The sequence below is a fragment of the Podospora pseudocomata genome, chromosome 3 (genome assembly GCF_035222375.1).
Source record: "Podospora pseudocomata strain CBS 415.72m chromosome 3, whole genome shotgun sequence".
Classification (NCBI taxonomy): Eukaryota; Fungi; Ascomycota; class Sordariomycetes; order Sordariales; family Podosporaceae; genus Podospora; species Podospora pseudocomata.
In genome coordinates, this window is record NC_085887.1 from 2,803,307 (window position 1) to 2,817,526 (window position 14,220).

Consider the following 14,220-nt stretch of genomic DNA (forward strand, 5'->3'; position numbering starts at 1 on the left):
AGGAGGACTCGGGGGGGAAGCCACCTCGGCGATCGATGAAGAACAAGGGCGACATGGAAGTATAAGAATCAAACAGTCTGGCTGTTCCGTGCCATCTGCTCTCGAGATTCAACCGGTTTTCAGCATTCACGGCATTGTTTTTCTCTTTGAGACTACCCCCTACTCAACTGTCATTCAGTGCTCGTTTAGCTTTTGTTTTCTGCTTCTTCTCACCCTTGCCCTGTGCTCTGGGTGTCTGAGTCCACTTCAACATGGCAAACACCTACGCCTTCAACAGCACGGCTGGGTTTGACGAAGCTCTAGCTATGAAAGCGTCGGCTGTCCTCAAGGTCATCTACAAATACCGTCTCAACAGATCGGGATTGGGATCTGAGACCTCGGATAGCCACGACATGTTCAAGTTCTTTGTTCTCATCTACGACCAGGTCCGGGCCAATCAGACCATCAAGATGTGTCTCCCCGCCTTTCCTTTCAAGTCCCCAAACGACAAGTGCAAGGTCCTCGGCCGTCTTCCCGATATGGCAGAGCAGTTTGCCCTGGCCCACTTGAACGGGCTGTGTGCCGCCATTGAGGACATCTACCCCCCAGGAGCAGAGCTGACCATTATCTCCGATGGGCTCGTATACAACGACCTCCTGGGCGTTCCCGACAAACATGTCTGGGCATATGGTCAAGCACTCCGTGACCTCGCTGTCGAAAAGGGGTTCGGCAACAACATCAAGTTCTCTCGTCTCCAAGATCTTCTCCATGTGTTTCCCGGAAATGACCTGGATGAGATCACATACGTCGCCAATGCCACCGAGTTTCGCAGGGCGCTCCTCAACACCTTTGGCCGCCCTGACTTTGACGCCTCGGCTGAGATCTGCTGCAACGAGGACAGTTGCATGACGTACCGCGGGTACATCAAGTTCCTCGAGACAGACCTCAGGCATGTCTATCCCTTGGGTTCGGACCGGTCAAAGTCAAAGTTCAAGAGGGGCACCGAGCACATCGCCAAAAACATGCTCATGAGAGGCGACGCCTTTGCGAGGGCTGTTCGAGAACGCTTTCCCAACCATCTCCGTCTGTCTATTCACCCGAAGGGCTCAGTGTCCAACCCCAACCCCAAAACCCAAACCAACACCAAGCTCCCCATCAGCCTCCTACCCAACACCACCCCCGGCACCACCCCCTGGCACTGCTGCCTAGGCCTCAAAGCAGACGGCACGATCCTCTCCCTCCCCCGCTCCCAATTCGACTCTGACCCCTCCTTCGAACTCATACTCTCCCACTCCGGCCACGGGAGCTACTACCGCGAGAAATCCCCCCTTTTCTGGGACTCCCCCCAAGTCTTCATCCAGCCCCTCTACCCCTGCGGCCTCCTCATCCAACCCCTCGTTCCCAACTCCCTCCCCATCACCTCCATCCCCATCCTCTCCATCCGCGCCCTAGCAGAGCACAACTCCCCCATCTGCCTCCGAGGCTTCAAACAAACCACCAACCGCGACCTCTTCATCCAAAAAGCCAAAGAAATGGGCACCACCCTCGGCTGGCCAGGCCGGTACGAAGTCATCATGTCCGTCAAAGACGTCGGGACAGAATTTGACGAGAAGGGGAACCCAGTTGTCTCTTCCCTATCGGCAGAGAAAATGGCGTTTCACTACGACGGTGTCTTCAAAACAACGCAAGATCCGGAGACGGGAAAGATAAGTTCTCTACCGCCGAGGTTTCAGATGTTTGTTGCCGTCACCCCTTCCCCTTCCAACACGGGCTTGACACTGTTCGCCGCGAGCAGGTTGCTGTTTCGATATCTGGAACAGAATTACAAGCATGTTGTTAGCTTGGATGTCTTGAAAGAGTGCACCATGTCGCTGAACACGACTGCGTTCGGGGGGGCAAGCCTGTCGGGTCTGCCGCTGGTGGTGGAGCACCCCACGACGAAACTGCCCTGTCTGAGGTATCACGAGCACTGGCCCGAGTCAAAGACAAAGTTTGGGCCGATGGATTGCAGACTGAAAATCTCGGAAAGGGGACAGGTAGGGATGGGGTTGACGGATGAGGTTGTGAGGGGCGTGTTGGGTGATTTGCTGTATGACAGGCGGGTGTGCTACCGGCACGCGTGGAGCAAGGGGGATGTGGTGGTGAGTGATGACTTTGCCATGATGCATACCCGGACTGAGTTTGTTAGTGGGGGTGGGAGGGAGTTGTGGAGGATTCATATTGACTGAGAGAAAACAGGCTGCTGTTCTTTCTGAGAGGGAAGGTATTTTTGATACTTCCCGTTTGGATATAATCGATATTTAAGCTCAAAAGTGCTATTATGGTGAAAAAAAAAGAAAAAGAAAAAAAAAACTGAAAAAAAAACCCCAACTTGTTAAAATTTAATAATTGAGACTAGTCAACCCATATAACCCTAAAACTCCATAACTTGCTTGGTAGGTAGGTACTCACAGGGTATCACATACAAAAAACTCTCTCCATAAAATCACAACCCTTTCCCCTGCTCCCCCATACCAACCCCCCCCAAACTAGTCAACGTACTCTCTCCCTCCTCCTCCCCTTCCTCCACCTCCTCATTCCCCACCCCCATCATCTCCCTCCTCCTCAACCTCATCCTCCTCTCCTTCCTCCCCCTCTTCCGCTCCCTCATCCTTTCCCTCACCACCCTCCAATCCTCCTTCCAGTTCTCAATACACCTAAACAGCTCCGGGTCCGTCTCGTCCGGGTCGACAAACTCCCCCACCAGCGTCTCCACCGCCCTCAGCTTCAGCCTCAAGTGCCTCAGCTCTGACTCGCTAGACGCAAGGTCATCCTCCAGATCGGAAAGCTCTTTTTCCAGATCCAAAATCCGTTCGGCAGCCGCCTCGGCGCGTTGGATGAGGAGGGTGTGGATGTGCTAAAAGATTACATCGTCATCATCAGCATATATTCAAGACCCAAGGGGGAAAAGGGGGCATACATCAGTCTCCTCCCTCCTGTTCTTCAACCTCTCCACCACGACCGCCAGATCCCGTCGCAACTCGTCCGCCTCGGCGGCGATCCGCTCCGTCATTTCCGAGTGCGCCCGGGCGGCTTCCTTGGCTGCTTCGAGGGCTTCGTTTGTGGCTTCGGCTGCTGCGTCGAGTTCTGGTTGGGTTGGGGAGGAGATTGAAGTAGAGAAAATTTCGCTTGATTTGATCGGGGAGAGGACTGCTGACGGCAGGAGCCAGGGCGGTGGTGTGGTTGCGAGGGCGGGGGGGAGGATGAGGGAGCGGCGCAGTTGGGCGAGGGAGGCGGAGGGGGAGAGGGTGTCGGGCATTGATTCTATGGACTGGTGGAGGTTGATGTTGCTGGTGTGGGTGGGGGATTGGTTGGGGTGTTCTTGGGCGAAGGAGTGGGCGGTGGTCTCCTGGGAGTGTTGGAGGGGTTCTAGTTCTGATGATAGCTTCCTAGATGTGTTTGGTTTCCTGGGCGAGGTGGCTGAGAGGGCTCTTTCCATTTCGTCTACTTTGGCATGTAAGATGTCGATAGTGTCGAGGTCGGCTGTTGGATTTGAAGTTGCTAATCGGTGGAGCAAGCCTTCTAGGCGGTCGACCAAAATCGCTTTGCTGTTTTGGGTGATTTCATCGGTCGGTTGGTCGTGGTCGTAGATAAAACTCTGCTGCAGTCTGTCGGTTTCCCGTTCACAGGGAAGATTTTGCCTCTCCATGACCTCGTCATTCGTATCGCCCTCGCTTTGGTCATCGCCTGCCTGAGCCTGAAAAAGATCCAGCCTGTTCATTACCTCGTTGTTCGTGTCACCCTCACTATGATGATCGTGTTGTTGCTCCCAGATAAGGCCCTGCCTGTCCATGGAGTGCTGATTTGTGTCACCGTCACTTTGATCATCGCCTTCCTGATCCCTGAAAAGGTCCTGCCTGTTCATGACCTGTTCGTTTGTCTCGTCTTCACTTTCACCATGAGGTCGTGGGTTGTAAACAACGCTCTGCCTGTCCACAACCCGCTGCCCCTCCGTTTCACCCTCGCTTTCCTCGTCGGTTCCTTGGTCATAAGCAGGATTTTGCCCATCCCCAAATTCTTGGTCGTCTGACTCCTGCTCATCCCCATCTTCATATTCAGTTCCGTTCTCGCCTTCATCTTCTTCATCAACCTCATCCTCCTCATCAGTCCCATCCTCCCCACCATCGTCGTCTTGATCCTCATCCTCATCATCAGCATCTCTGTCATGGCCGAGAACCTGCCTGCTTTCTCCTCGTGGCTCATCCTTCTCACTCTCATCTTCAAATTTATGGCCGTAGATCTGACTCAATCTCATCATGATGTCTCGCTCACTCCTCTCAGGCCGCTGCTCTTCCTCGACTTCATGATCAACCCCTCGATCATAAATCAGACTCTGCCTATTCATAACCTCCCCCTCATCCCTCTCATCCTCCTCATCCTCATCATCCGCATCATGAGTAATGCTCGTCTCCTCCTTAATAACCTCCTCATGATGGCCAGCCGACATCCAAGCAGGAACCTTTTGTTGCAGCGGCGATACCATCGGAGGCCCAATCCCAAGATGACCAAGACCCAACCCAACAACACTACTGCTCAGCTGCAAGGGAGATGGCTGTGTTGGAGTCCGAAGATGAGAACTATGCATTGACCGGGAAGTAGATGGTGGGGAAGGTGTGAGAAGGGGGGGTGTTTTGGGTGGTCGTGGAGTGGCGGCGGGTGGTGGTGTGTGAGACAAGACATCATCATCGTGCCTACTGCTGTGAAAACTCGGATGATCCGAATCGTGGGCCAAATCGGTCTTGCTGAGGAGCAAAAAGGACAAAGCGGGGGAGGAAAACGGCGAAAGTGATGAAAGCGATGGTATGGGTTCCCACTCGTCCGTGTTTTCATCGCCCGACATGGTGCTGTCTTTGTTTACAAAAACGGGGTTATTAACACCAAGGCTTGTAAAGTCGTCGTAACGTCGTTAGTTGTTAATGGAAACAGGTTGTCAAGACATTGGTGGTATTCAAAACCTGTCCTCCTCTGATTAAACGCGACAGTTGGATATGATGGATTCACATTGAGGGCGGCATTCACAGGTCGTTGGGTGGTCATTTATGAGAGGTACACCGTACACCACACAGCAACAACACCGATACGGTGGTGAGTTGAGCCAAGCAAATCGTGAGGCTTCAAACGGCTGCCCCACTTTACTGCTTGAGCCAAGACCCGGCCAAGGTCAGCAGTCAAGGTGAGCGACCAAGGTGAACTCCCAAGGTGAGCTCGGTGTAACAGGGCAACCCTCTTCAGCTGATGAGGCTGCTGTCGCCCAGCAATCTTCCGCGTGCCCGGGGATGCAGGACCTCTTCTACCGAGCCGTTCGGATGTCGAAATGCGACGGAACAGCGACATATCTCCGACCTGTCTGTCGTCTGATGCCAGCTCATCAACAAGACAGGAGGATCATCGGCTGTTCATCTTGTGAGATATCAACAGTTTGAATGTATGCGCCATATTTGTCTGAAGTCTTTTGTGGGGTTGTTCTCCAAGTCATCTCCAATGCCTGAGTGCTGAGTCAAGATCATGATGTCAATTGGAGGTTGAATAACTGTAGATTAATCATTAGCTGCCAGACAGAACAGATATCCAGCAGGTAGCCGGTGAGGCACCGGCGGGAGCGACAGGAACGAGGTCCCAAGACAAAAACCGTTGCAGGGTCCTGAGATTCAGATATTGCAGAGAAATCGAGACATGCCAGATATATGTGATACAGACAAGACAAGTGATATCCATGGATTGTGAAGGGGAGCCAAGAAGGGGAAAACAGATGCCCCGCAGCGGACGGGAGCTTCGATGTGGGGTACAGCAGCACAAATCCGGCTCTGCATCGTCACAGCGGTCCGTCATTATTCAGCTAGCGGGACGCCACACAACCCATCGGGTCACCACCAAAAACCCTGGAACGGCCTGTATCCCGGGAAAAGCACATGAACATCTGACACCCCTCCCGGTACCTACCTACCTACCTGACCTCGTCTTCCTCCTACTCCTACTACACCACTCACCACTTTCTCTACTCCTACTCCTGACTCTGTCTTGACTCCCGTCCTTGACAGGATTGTTCTTATCCGGCACTTGACTTGTCAACACAGATTGTTATCTCCTACAGGCGGTTACATCACTGAACACCCACTGAAGCCACACTTCAACCGAAAAGCCTCCGGCACACCGGTGCGCTGCGTCATTAGGGAGACAGCCGGATCCGCTTGCCTTGCCTCGGCTGTAGCGCAGTCACAGAAGCCTCTCTTTCTCTGGGCCCCGGACCCCCGTACCCGTACCGAGAAAGCCGTTGTTGTCCGCCTCGAGTCCACTCTTGTTGCGTCGTCTTTGCCTTGTGAGCGCCTCATGCTGCACCTGCACCACTACCACACAACACACCGCAGCCAGCCCAGCTAGAGACATATCACCACACCAATTGGTCCTCTCTGAGCCGCAGTCATGTCGTGGAAAAAGAGCGAGAAGTTGATGGACACCATCAGGCATTATGCAAGCTTCCCTGCCACCGGGGTAAGCTTGCGCCAGATGGTCCAGTTTGGTGAGAAGCCATCCAGTGGTAAGTTTGTGGAAGCCTCGTCAAGTTCTGTCTTTGTTTTGGTTATCCCATATTCTAAGTAACCCAGGTACCCTATTCCGCGCCTCACAGTTCCTCGCCGAAGAGCTCCCCATACGGCTCGCCCACCGCGTCCAGGAGCTCGAGACGTTGCCCGATGGCCTTAATGAGATGCCATCGGTGAAGAAGGTGGCAGATTGGTATGCACAGTCGTTCGAGGTATGTTTTGACAGAAGCTGTTCTCGCTTTGTTGCCCTGGGTCTGTTGAGCGAGCGCGTAGGGGGGGGGGGGTTTAAGAATTGCATGACTCACCAGAAATCTTGTTGGCGTCCAGGAAATCACAACACTACCAAGACCGAACCTCGCCAGAGATGTACGAGAGAGATTAATGAAGCCCGCGCAAATAACCGGAGGGAAAGGAAACCAATGGCTGAGCGAGGCGACACCGAACCCAAGCATCGAGGAGGGCCAGTACAACTCGTGGACGCCAGTGTCGCAGCAAAACGCCGTCAACAATGGCTGGTCAAAGGGGAAGTTCCCCGCAACAAGAAGATACTTCGCTATGGTCGACGACACGGGAGACTGGCCGCCCGAGCTGCAGCTTTACAACAAGAGGTTCGCCCAGACGCTGCACCGCATCAAGAGGAGACACGATAGCGTCGTGACCACCATGGCGCAGGGCATCCTCGAGTGGAAGCGCAAGCGGCAACGGATGCAGATCGACAACAATATCCAGTCATTCCTCGATCGCTTCTACATGTCACGCATCGGCATCCGCATGCTGATCGGGCAGCACATCGCCCTGACCGATCAGAGCCACTACCGGGACCCGTCCTATGTCGGTATTATCTGCACCAAGACGTACGTCAAGGACTTGGCTCAGGAAGCCATCGAGAACGCGCGTTTTGTCTGCGAGGACCACTACGGCCTGTTCGAGGCGCCCAAGATCCAGCTCGTGTGCAATCCTAACTTGAACTTTATGTACGTGCCTGGGCACCTGTCGCACATGCTCTTTGAAACGCTCAAGAACTCGCTGCGTGCGGTTGTCGAGACGCACGGCCAGGACAAGCAGGAGTTTCCCGTCACGAAGGTGATTGTGGCCGAGGGCAAGGAGGATATCACGATCAAGGTTTCGGACGAGGGCGGCGGTATACCGCGCAGCTCGATCCCGCTTGTTTGGACGTACATGTACACCACTGTCGACAGGACACCAAACCTGGACCCTGATTTCGACAAGAGCGACTTTAAGGCCCCCATGGCGGGTTTTGGGTATGGGTTGCCGATAAGTCGTCTGTACGCGAGGTATTTCGGTGGGGACCTTAAGCTGATCAGCATGGAAGGGTATGTTCATTTTCTTCCCCCATTTCAACTGTCACAGCATACTAATTTCGGCCAACAGCTACGGCACAGACGTCTACCTCCATCTCAACCGCCTGTCCAGCTCGTCGGAGCCACTCCAATAGCAACCAGTCGTCATGAGGGGTGCTAGAACAACATCCCAAGGATTGACGCTGCCGATGCGGTATATCATGCGCAAGCGCCTCAAGAGCCCGGAGCAGCTCGAGGTGACAGAAAGGAGGCAGGTCGGCGACGCCGAGGCTACTATTAATCCCAGTGGGGGCGTTGCTGATAATGCTTGGTTGAGCGGACGGGGGAAGGACAGTGAGCTCTAGGTGGTGATCTGGTTCCTTTAGCCCTGTCTGTGAGGCTGTCTGCCATTTTCGGGGTGGCATGATGTTTATGTTTTTTTCTTTCTTTTTTTGGGTATCAGGGAGATTTCATGGAATGGAAGGGAAGGAGAGGGCGGGGGGCGTTATATGGGTGGGATATGTTATCACAAACACACACGCGCACGCGCACACACACACACACAAAACGCTATATTTTTATGGCATGCATGGAAGGGGAGTTGAGAGCAGCAAACCAATGCCAAAAGGGGAGCAAGGATGGGCAGAATACGATTTAAGTCCGCCTTGTTTTGGGAAAAGGGGGGGGAAGTGTCTCTTTTGTCGAAAGTTTCACTGAGGGGGGAAGAGTCACTCGCTGAAATGACTCACCAAAAGGGTGAGAGAGTGACGGGAAGTTTCACAGTTTGAAGTCGGAAAGAGAGAGAGGAAAGAGAGAGTAGTAGAATACCCCTTTTTTATCTTATGGTCATTGAAACAAAGTTGGATCCCAAAGTTGGCAAGGAGTAGTAGCAAGGTATAGTAAAGGAAGGAGTATATGAAAATATGAAGAAGAAATATTTCCACGATTCTTACATGACAAAAATGTGATGAGTGGAATTTTGATATGTATCAATTCCATGCCTGCCTTGGTTCAAAAACATGGACTCTTCACCTCAAGAGAAACACCTCCCAAATCATAAACACAACCCAACCTGGTTCGCTTGCAATCTATCGCTTTCCTTCCCCCCATTATCACAACACCCCCCCTCCCCCCTCCCCTCTCTCTCTAACTCTAAGCCTTGTAAAGAATATCCAAAAAACCCCTCGCCAACTCGACAACAACACTCTTGTTCGGCAGGCTCCCCGCAACCCCATAAAGCGCAGCGCTATCCCCCACCTCCTTCCCCTTTGCCCCCTTCCCCTCCGCCACCCTCGCCCGTTCCTTTTCCTTCTCCTGCTCCACCACCGCCTCCAGATCCGCCGCGAGCTTCTCCCACACTTTCACAATCGGCAGCGTGAGCGCGACATGAATAGCAGGCGGGTTCTGCAGCGCATTCAAATGCCACCCCTTGGCCGACATCCCGTCGGCAATGTCATAAATATTCAGCGTCTTGCTCTTAAACGCAATAACTGACACCAACGGGTTGCCCAAGATCTCCAGCTCTTGTGCCAGAACAGGAGACGTGGTAGTGATGTGAGCGATAAGTTTTTTAGTCGCGCCAACAATTTCAATGCACGATTGGAGATACCCGTCCTCACCGGTCGACATCAAACTAGCCCAGCACCCCGCAATGAGGGCGCCAGGACGGGAGCCGGCGATGCCAGGGGAGGCGTACACACCGCCCGACCAGGCTGGATCGACGTAGTACTGGTAACTCCTGAGCTGCTGCGTCCGGTAGAGGACGGTGCTGTTCCCCTTGGGCGCGAACCCGTACTTGTGCGTGTCGCAAGAGATGGACGTCACGCCCTTGAGTCTGAAGTCGAATGGCTGGGTTTCGAACCCCGCTCGGGAGAGGAACGGCACCAGAAAGCTGCCGAGGCAGCAGTCGACGTGCAGGGGAACAGACTTTTTGACTGCCAGTTTGGACAGGGCGGCGATGTCGTCGATGATGCCGTGTGGGAAGTTGGGGGCTGACCCGACCAGGAGAATAGTGTTGGAGTTGATGAGCCGGGCGATGGCGCGGGTGTCGGCTTGGTAGGTTGGTGCTGGGCAGGCAACCAGGTGGGTTTTGATCTTGAAGTAGAGACCTGCCTTGCGGAAGGCGACGTGGGCTGTTTCGGGGAGGATCCTAGTGGGGGTTAGAAAAGGGGGGGTGATAGATGGGGGGAATGGATAGGGGGGGCGTACATCTCAGGCTCGGTAACACCCCTCTCGACGTATGCCTTCTGCCTCGCACTCAAACAAGCCATCAAAATCGACTCTGTCCCTCCACTGGTGCTCACACCCGCCGCCCCCGCAGGCGCGTTAAACAACCCCAGCACCATCGCCACCACCTCGGCCTCCATCTTCCTCACCCCAGGGAAAACATCCGGATGAATAGGATTGGCTACGGTAAACTTCCCATACGCCTCCGTCTGCAGCTTCAGCAGCTCATCCTCGCCATGATAAACCGCGCCCGAAACAAACCCGTCCTCCCAGCGGGTGTGGTCCATATCCGCCAGCGTCTGCAACTCCTTCCGGATGGCATCCTGGTCCCATCCTTCTTTCGGCAGCGTGAGATAGCGAGTCGCGTTGAGCGGTACGAGTTTTGTCTGGAGTTTTCCCACTGCTTCATCGACCTGTTTCTTGACTTGGTTTCGCACGCCGGGCATCCGGAGGAAGTAACCGTACAGAATACGGCGGAGGTCGACGTAGAGCTCGACGATAGTGCCGATGAGGCCGCGGCCTTTGAGTTTCCATAGAACGCGACGGGTCCAGCGGAGGACGAAGAGGAAGAAGATTAGGTTGCGGGCTCTGTTGTTGTTGGAGAGGGCTTGTCAGTTGTGGAGGTTGGCGCAAGATGGTAGGTAGGTTGGTTGGAGGCCGAGCTTGGCAATGATATGCAACGCTCGGGGCGGGATGTTATGTCAAAGTTGGAGTGTGGCAGCTTGCATCACAGAGTTGCGTGCTTGGTATAAACTGATTCTCCCGAGATAGGTAGAAAAGGGACATGAGAAAAGAGGGAAAAAATTCACTGACAAATCCAAGTTCAACATCCCCAACGCCAACGGGCTCCCCGCCCTCGACCGATTCCTCACATTGTTGAAGCCCTCCCGCAGGCTAACCGGCATGCGCGATGTGCCGGGCATCTTGAGATTTGGGTCTGTTATTGTTTTACCAATCCAGTCTCTCGTGTCGAAATATTCCCCCTTTATAATAAACAAACAAATAAACAAACAAACAAAAGCAATTGACCCAAAGAAAACAGACGGGTCAAGATGAGTCCCCCCTACAGATTCACGTAGGTGGTGTGAAAGTGGGATGAATGGAAGGGAAGTAATGTCTGGGGAAGTGCTTCTGGGCTTGCTTTAGCGGGTGACGCTGGAGACAAAAGAGCGGAGGCTGTCTCTCCAGCAGGGCCAATTAGCGTGGTAGCCTGCCCGCGCGCGATGGCGATGTGTGAAAGAACCCGCGGCTCCCGGCAACCCCACACAAAAGTTGGAGATGGGAGTGAGCCGTTGTCATGCACCTCGCTGGCTGAGGACAATCACATGCTGGGTTTTTTTGTGTAGCTGATCCCATTCGATAAAACATAGCTTCCCTCCTACATATTCGCATTTCCTATGTCTTCCGCTAGAACAGCTGCCGGTGTGTCACCAATGCTCTTCATCCAAACACGACACTTACTCAATCACCCAATCAGCATGATCAATTAAAAAGGATACCCTCACCCAAAACTACCTTCCCCACCTCCCAGGTCGTCGTCACACTCTCAACACAGCAAAAGCTCCGAGGCCTGGTTACGAAATCTGGAAAAAGCTGACCATCTGATGCAATCGTGGCATCTGCCTCTGGTTCACGATCGTGCTTGGCGCTGCGCCGCTACTGCTCGACCGTTACGTTACCATCCCGAAGCGAAGCCAGCTCGCCTGAGGTCACTGACTGGTGATGACTCGATAAGTGATAAGTTGCAACCCTGGGTTTTTCCATGGACTCTACAGTCCCCAGGTCAGTTGGTCTGCGGCACCTGCCTGTTGTTCTATCTCAAACAACACTTCATCTCAAAGCAAACATCAACAAAACAACACATACAAATGCATCAACCATATGCTTTGATCTTTTCCCCCCTGGCCATGATTGATATACAAGATAAACCAACCCCCCCCCCCCCACCCTCCCTCCGCGGACCCTTTCCTCTCTCATATTGCACAGCCCAGTGTGACTTCTTTTAAAAACAGCCAGCAACATCACATCATTGCCCGCAATATTACCGACATCATCCTCATTCATGTCTTCCCTCCCCCACCACGCCGCTCGACCCATGTCTTGCGCGTGCCTACAATTTCAAACAGCACACCAAAGCAAGTCAAAAAGCCCCTGGCCTCCCCCCTCGCTTTTTTTGTGCAACCACACCCAATCGCTATTCCGTCCAAAAGACCCCCCTCCAAAAGATGAAAAATAAATCCTAACGCCTGTATTGACTGTTTCAACCCAAGTCCCATGGTATGAAGTCAAAAATGATTTGAACGCCCGCAGTGGTGATGCTGATAATGGCGCAATGCACAATCCACCTGTGTGCCCGAAAAAGTAGGGTCTGGTTCGGAATTCGTGTCTAATCCGTCGTCATCGTTTGAGTCTGTTTATTGCTTTAATTTTCGAAATCCTCAGGTGCCCCGTTCCTTCGTCAGGATTTGCCAAAAGAGGTTCGCCATTGCTGGACAAATCTTTGAGACTCGGTCTCGCATGCGTTGGCCCCGGCTGATACACAGTCGACGAGCCTGACGGCGATGTCTCCGTCCTTGTACTGATCCCCCTTGTTGCCTTGGCTGTAGGAGTTCAGGAGACGCTGATCGATGATGGCGAGACGGGCGAGAATGGTGGGATGCCACTGAACAATGTGCTCCTAGAGGAGGTCAGTAAGCCTGGCAGTTTTGGGAGTTATGGCAAACAAGTCTTACCAAGGCGTGTGTCTCGGCCTTCTGAAAGTTATAGCTCCGGTAAATAGGATCAAACCAAGTGTCCAAGAAGAACTCGCCCCATTCTCCGTTGCGAACGATGAAGCTCCCAACAGACAACCCGTCCTTGTCCTGCGTGAGAATAAAGTCCACGTCCTGCCCGGTAAGGTGGGAAAATGTCTTGATGATGCTGTCTGGCGGGACAACGGGATGGTCCTTCTTCATGAGGTCCGTCAACTTGGCCGTCTTCATAATGTGGTCCTCAATCTTCAGCTGCGGGTTCATCACGAAGGCGTTCTGGTCCAGATACCAGAGGAAGTAGGCCTCGGGATACTCGGTGAGAGCATGGCGCATGGCCACCACTTTGGTCCACGATCCCGGCGCACCCTTCAGATCATAGTCGCCGACATTGGCAAAGAACGTTTGATATCCTGTCAGTCTTGTTAGCCGGTTGTTGTGTAACTTTGTAGCGGCATCAACATACCATGCTTCTTGGCATATTCTATCCTGTTCTCCTTGATCGTGTCGATGTACCCCTTGCCGTACTTGGCCTCGTCGAACACCGTCACCACCACCACCGGCGGGTTACCAGTAGGCATGCGCTTCTTAAGCTTTGGATGCCCATTGCCGCGGGTGAGCAGGTATATTACCGTCAAGAAGAACAGTCCCGTGATCGCGATGAGCTTGAAGCGACTTCTCCGTAGCATGGGTAGACGGTTCGACCGGGGCATGTACGGCGGAGGAATCGACATCTTTCGAGGGGGTAGTGCGAAATGCATCTTGTCTCGTGGTGGCTTGGATCTTCCCAAGGCTCAGGTTCGATTCCACCTAGTCTTCCAGAAGATACCAGTCGAGATTGCTTGCCGGAAGGACGTGTGTCACGGCGAAATCGGGGAGGCCCTTCGAATGTGTTGCGCTGCGTGCTTGTTACGTACGTAAAAAAAGTCTGAGCCCGTGGGACTTGGTGTGGGAGCCGTGGCCGCGCTCTCGCTGGTCAAGGGGCTCGCGTATATAATACTGTCGGCGCAGTCGAGGGTCGAAGTGACAGTCGAGATCAATGGCTAGGAGGAAAGCCGCAAGTTCTGGAAAGGTTGGTCGCACATGGATCAAGATCTAGACATTTGGCGAGATTGGCTGGCCTCGTACAGGAATCATCGGGCAGATAAGAGTGCCAAGGAAACCGTTATATGGCGATGTGTCGGCGGCTCAGGGCAAATACATTGAAAGACGACACCGCTGGATCCTCAAACAACCCTCCTCGTTCAGCAAGACAACAGAAGCCTGGATGCCCCCGGCGCGCGTTTTGGAAATTATTTCCAGCTGACAAGTGTCAGCTCGTTGCAGGCCAGCCACTGCCCCGACTGCCGTTGCCGGTCCCACATTTTATAGAATTCAGGGGCCCGGCAA

General features: G+C 53.5%; 5 protein-coding genes across 5 annotated transcripts; 2 read left to right on the forward strand and 3 right to left on the reverse strand.

Moving 5' to 3' along the window:
* Positions 1–251: 251 nt before the first annotated feature.
* On the forward strand, positions 252–2,207 carry QC762_307890 (uncharacterized protein; the record flags this gene model as incomplete). The annotated part of the gene is made up of 1 exon (XM_062889083.1): positions 252–2,207. The coding sequence occupies one exon, from the start codon at positions 252–254 to the stop codon at positions 2,205–2,207; it is 1,956 nt and encodes a 651-aa protein (XP_062745029.1).
* Positions 2,208–2,464: 257 nt separating this feature from the next.
* Positions 2,465–5,682, reverse strand: QC762_307900 (uncharacterized protein; the record flags this gene model as incomplete). Its single annotated transcript, XM_062889084.1, has 2 exons — positions 2,939–5,682; positions 2,465–2,875 (listed from the first exon to the last, which is right to left on the reverse strand). The coding sequence occupies exons 1-2, from the start codon at positions 4,856–4,858 to the stop codon at positions 2,465–2,467; spliced, it is 2,331 nt and encodes a 776-aa protein (XP_062745030.1). The 5' UTR covers positions 4,859–5,682.
* A 212-nt stretch (positions 5,683–5,894) lies between these two features.
* Positions 5,895–8,845, forward strand: PDK2 ([Pyruvate dehydrogenase (acetyl-transferring)] kinase isozyme 2). The gene is made up of 4 exons (XM_062889085.1): positions 5,895–6,553; positions 6,621–6,769; positions 6,885–7,891; positions 7,950–8,845. The coding sequence occupies exons 1-4, from the start codon at positions 6,439–6,441 to the stop codon at positions 8,011–8,013; spliced, it is 1,335 nt and encodes a 444-aa protein (XP_062745031.1). The 5' UTR covers positions 5,895–6,438; the 3' UTR covers positions 8,014–8,845.
* DPL1 (Dihydrosphingosine phosphate lyase) lies at positions 8,371–11,404 on the reverse strand. Its single transcript, XM_062889086.1, has 3 exons — positions 10,898–11,404; positions 10,067–10,672; positions 8,371–10,007 (listed from the first exon to the last, which is right to left on the reverse strand). The coding sequence occupies exons 1-3, from the start codon at positions 11,005–11,007 to the stop codon at positions 9,011–9,013; spliced, it is 1,713 nt and encodes a 570-aa protein (XP_062745032.1). The 5' UTR covers positions 11,008–11,404; the 3' UTR covers positions 8,371–9,010.
* Positions 11,405–12,034: 630 nt separating this feature from the next.
* On the reverse strand, positions 12,035–14,160 carry MNN11 (putative alpha-1,6-mannosyltransferase mnn11). Its single transcript, XM_062889087.1, has 3 exons — positions 13,298–14,160; positions 12,817–13,244; positions 12,035–12,761 (listed from the first exon to the last, which is right to left on the reverse strand). Exons 1-3 carry the CDS (start codon positions 13,590–13,592, stop codon positions 12,543–12,545), a joined length of 942 nt encoding a protein of 313 aa, XP_062745033.1. The 5' UTR covers positions 13,593–14,160; the 3' UTR covers positions 12,035–12,542.
* Between the last annotated feature and the right edge of the window lie 60 nt (positions 14,161–14,220).

What these genes read in the sequence shown, in the direction of transcription:
- PDK2 (XM_062889085.1), top strand. Translation starts at nt 6,439, where the DNA reads ATGTCGTGGAAAAAGAGCGAGAAGTTGATGGACACCATCAGGCATTAT. An exon ending in TGGTGAGAAGCCATCCAGTG is followed by an intron (nt 6,554 to 6,620) that starts GTAAGTTTGTGG and finishes TAAGTAACCCAG; the next exon opens with GTACCCTATTCCGCGCCTCA. An exon ending in AAGCTGATCAGCATGGAAGG is followed by an intron (nt 7,892 to 7,949) that starts GTATGTTCATTT and finishes TTCGGCCAACAG; the next exon opens with CTACGGCACAGACGTCTACC.
- DPL1 (XM_062889086.1), bottom strand. Translation starts at nt 11,007, where the DNA reads ATGCCCGGCACATCGCGCATGCCGGTTAGCCTGCGGGAGGGCTTCAAC. An exon ending in GGGATGTTGAACTTGGATTT is followed by an intron (nt 10,673 to 10,897) that starts GTCAGTGAATTT and finishes CAACAACAACAG; the next exon opens with AGCCCGCAACCTAATCTTCT. An exon ending in GGTGTTACCGAGCCTGAGAT is followed by an intron (nt 10,008 to 10,066) that starts GTACGCCCCCCC and finishes AACCCCCACTAG; the next exon opens with GATCCTCCCCGAAACAGCCC.
- MNN11 (XM_062889087.1), bottom strand. Translation starts at nt 13,592, where the DNA reads ATGCATTTCGCACTACCCCCTCGAAAGATGTCGATTCCTCCGCCGTAC. An exon ending in AGAATATGCCAAGAAGCATG is followed by an intron (nt 13,245 to 13,297) that starts GTATGTTGATGC and finishes CAAGACTGACAG; the next exon opens with GATATCAAACGTTCTTTGCC. An exon ending in AGGCCGAGACACACGCCTTG is followed by an intron (nt 12,762 to 12,816) that starts GTAAGACTTGTT and finishes GACCTCCTCTAG; the next exon opens with GAGCACATTGTTCAGTGGCA.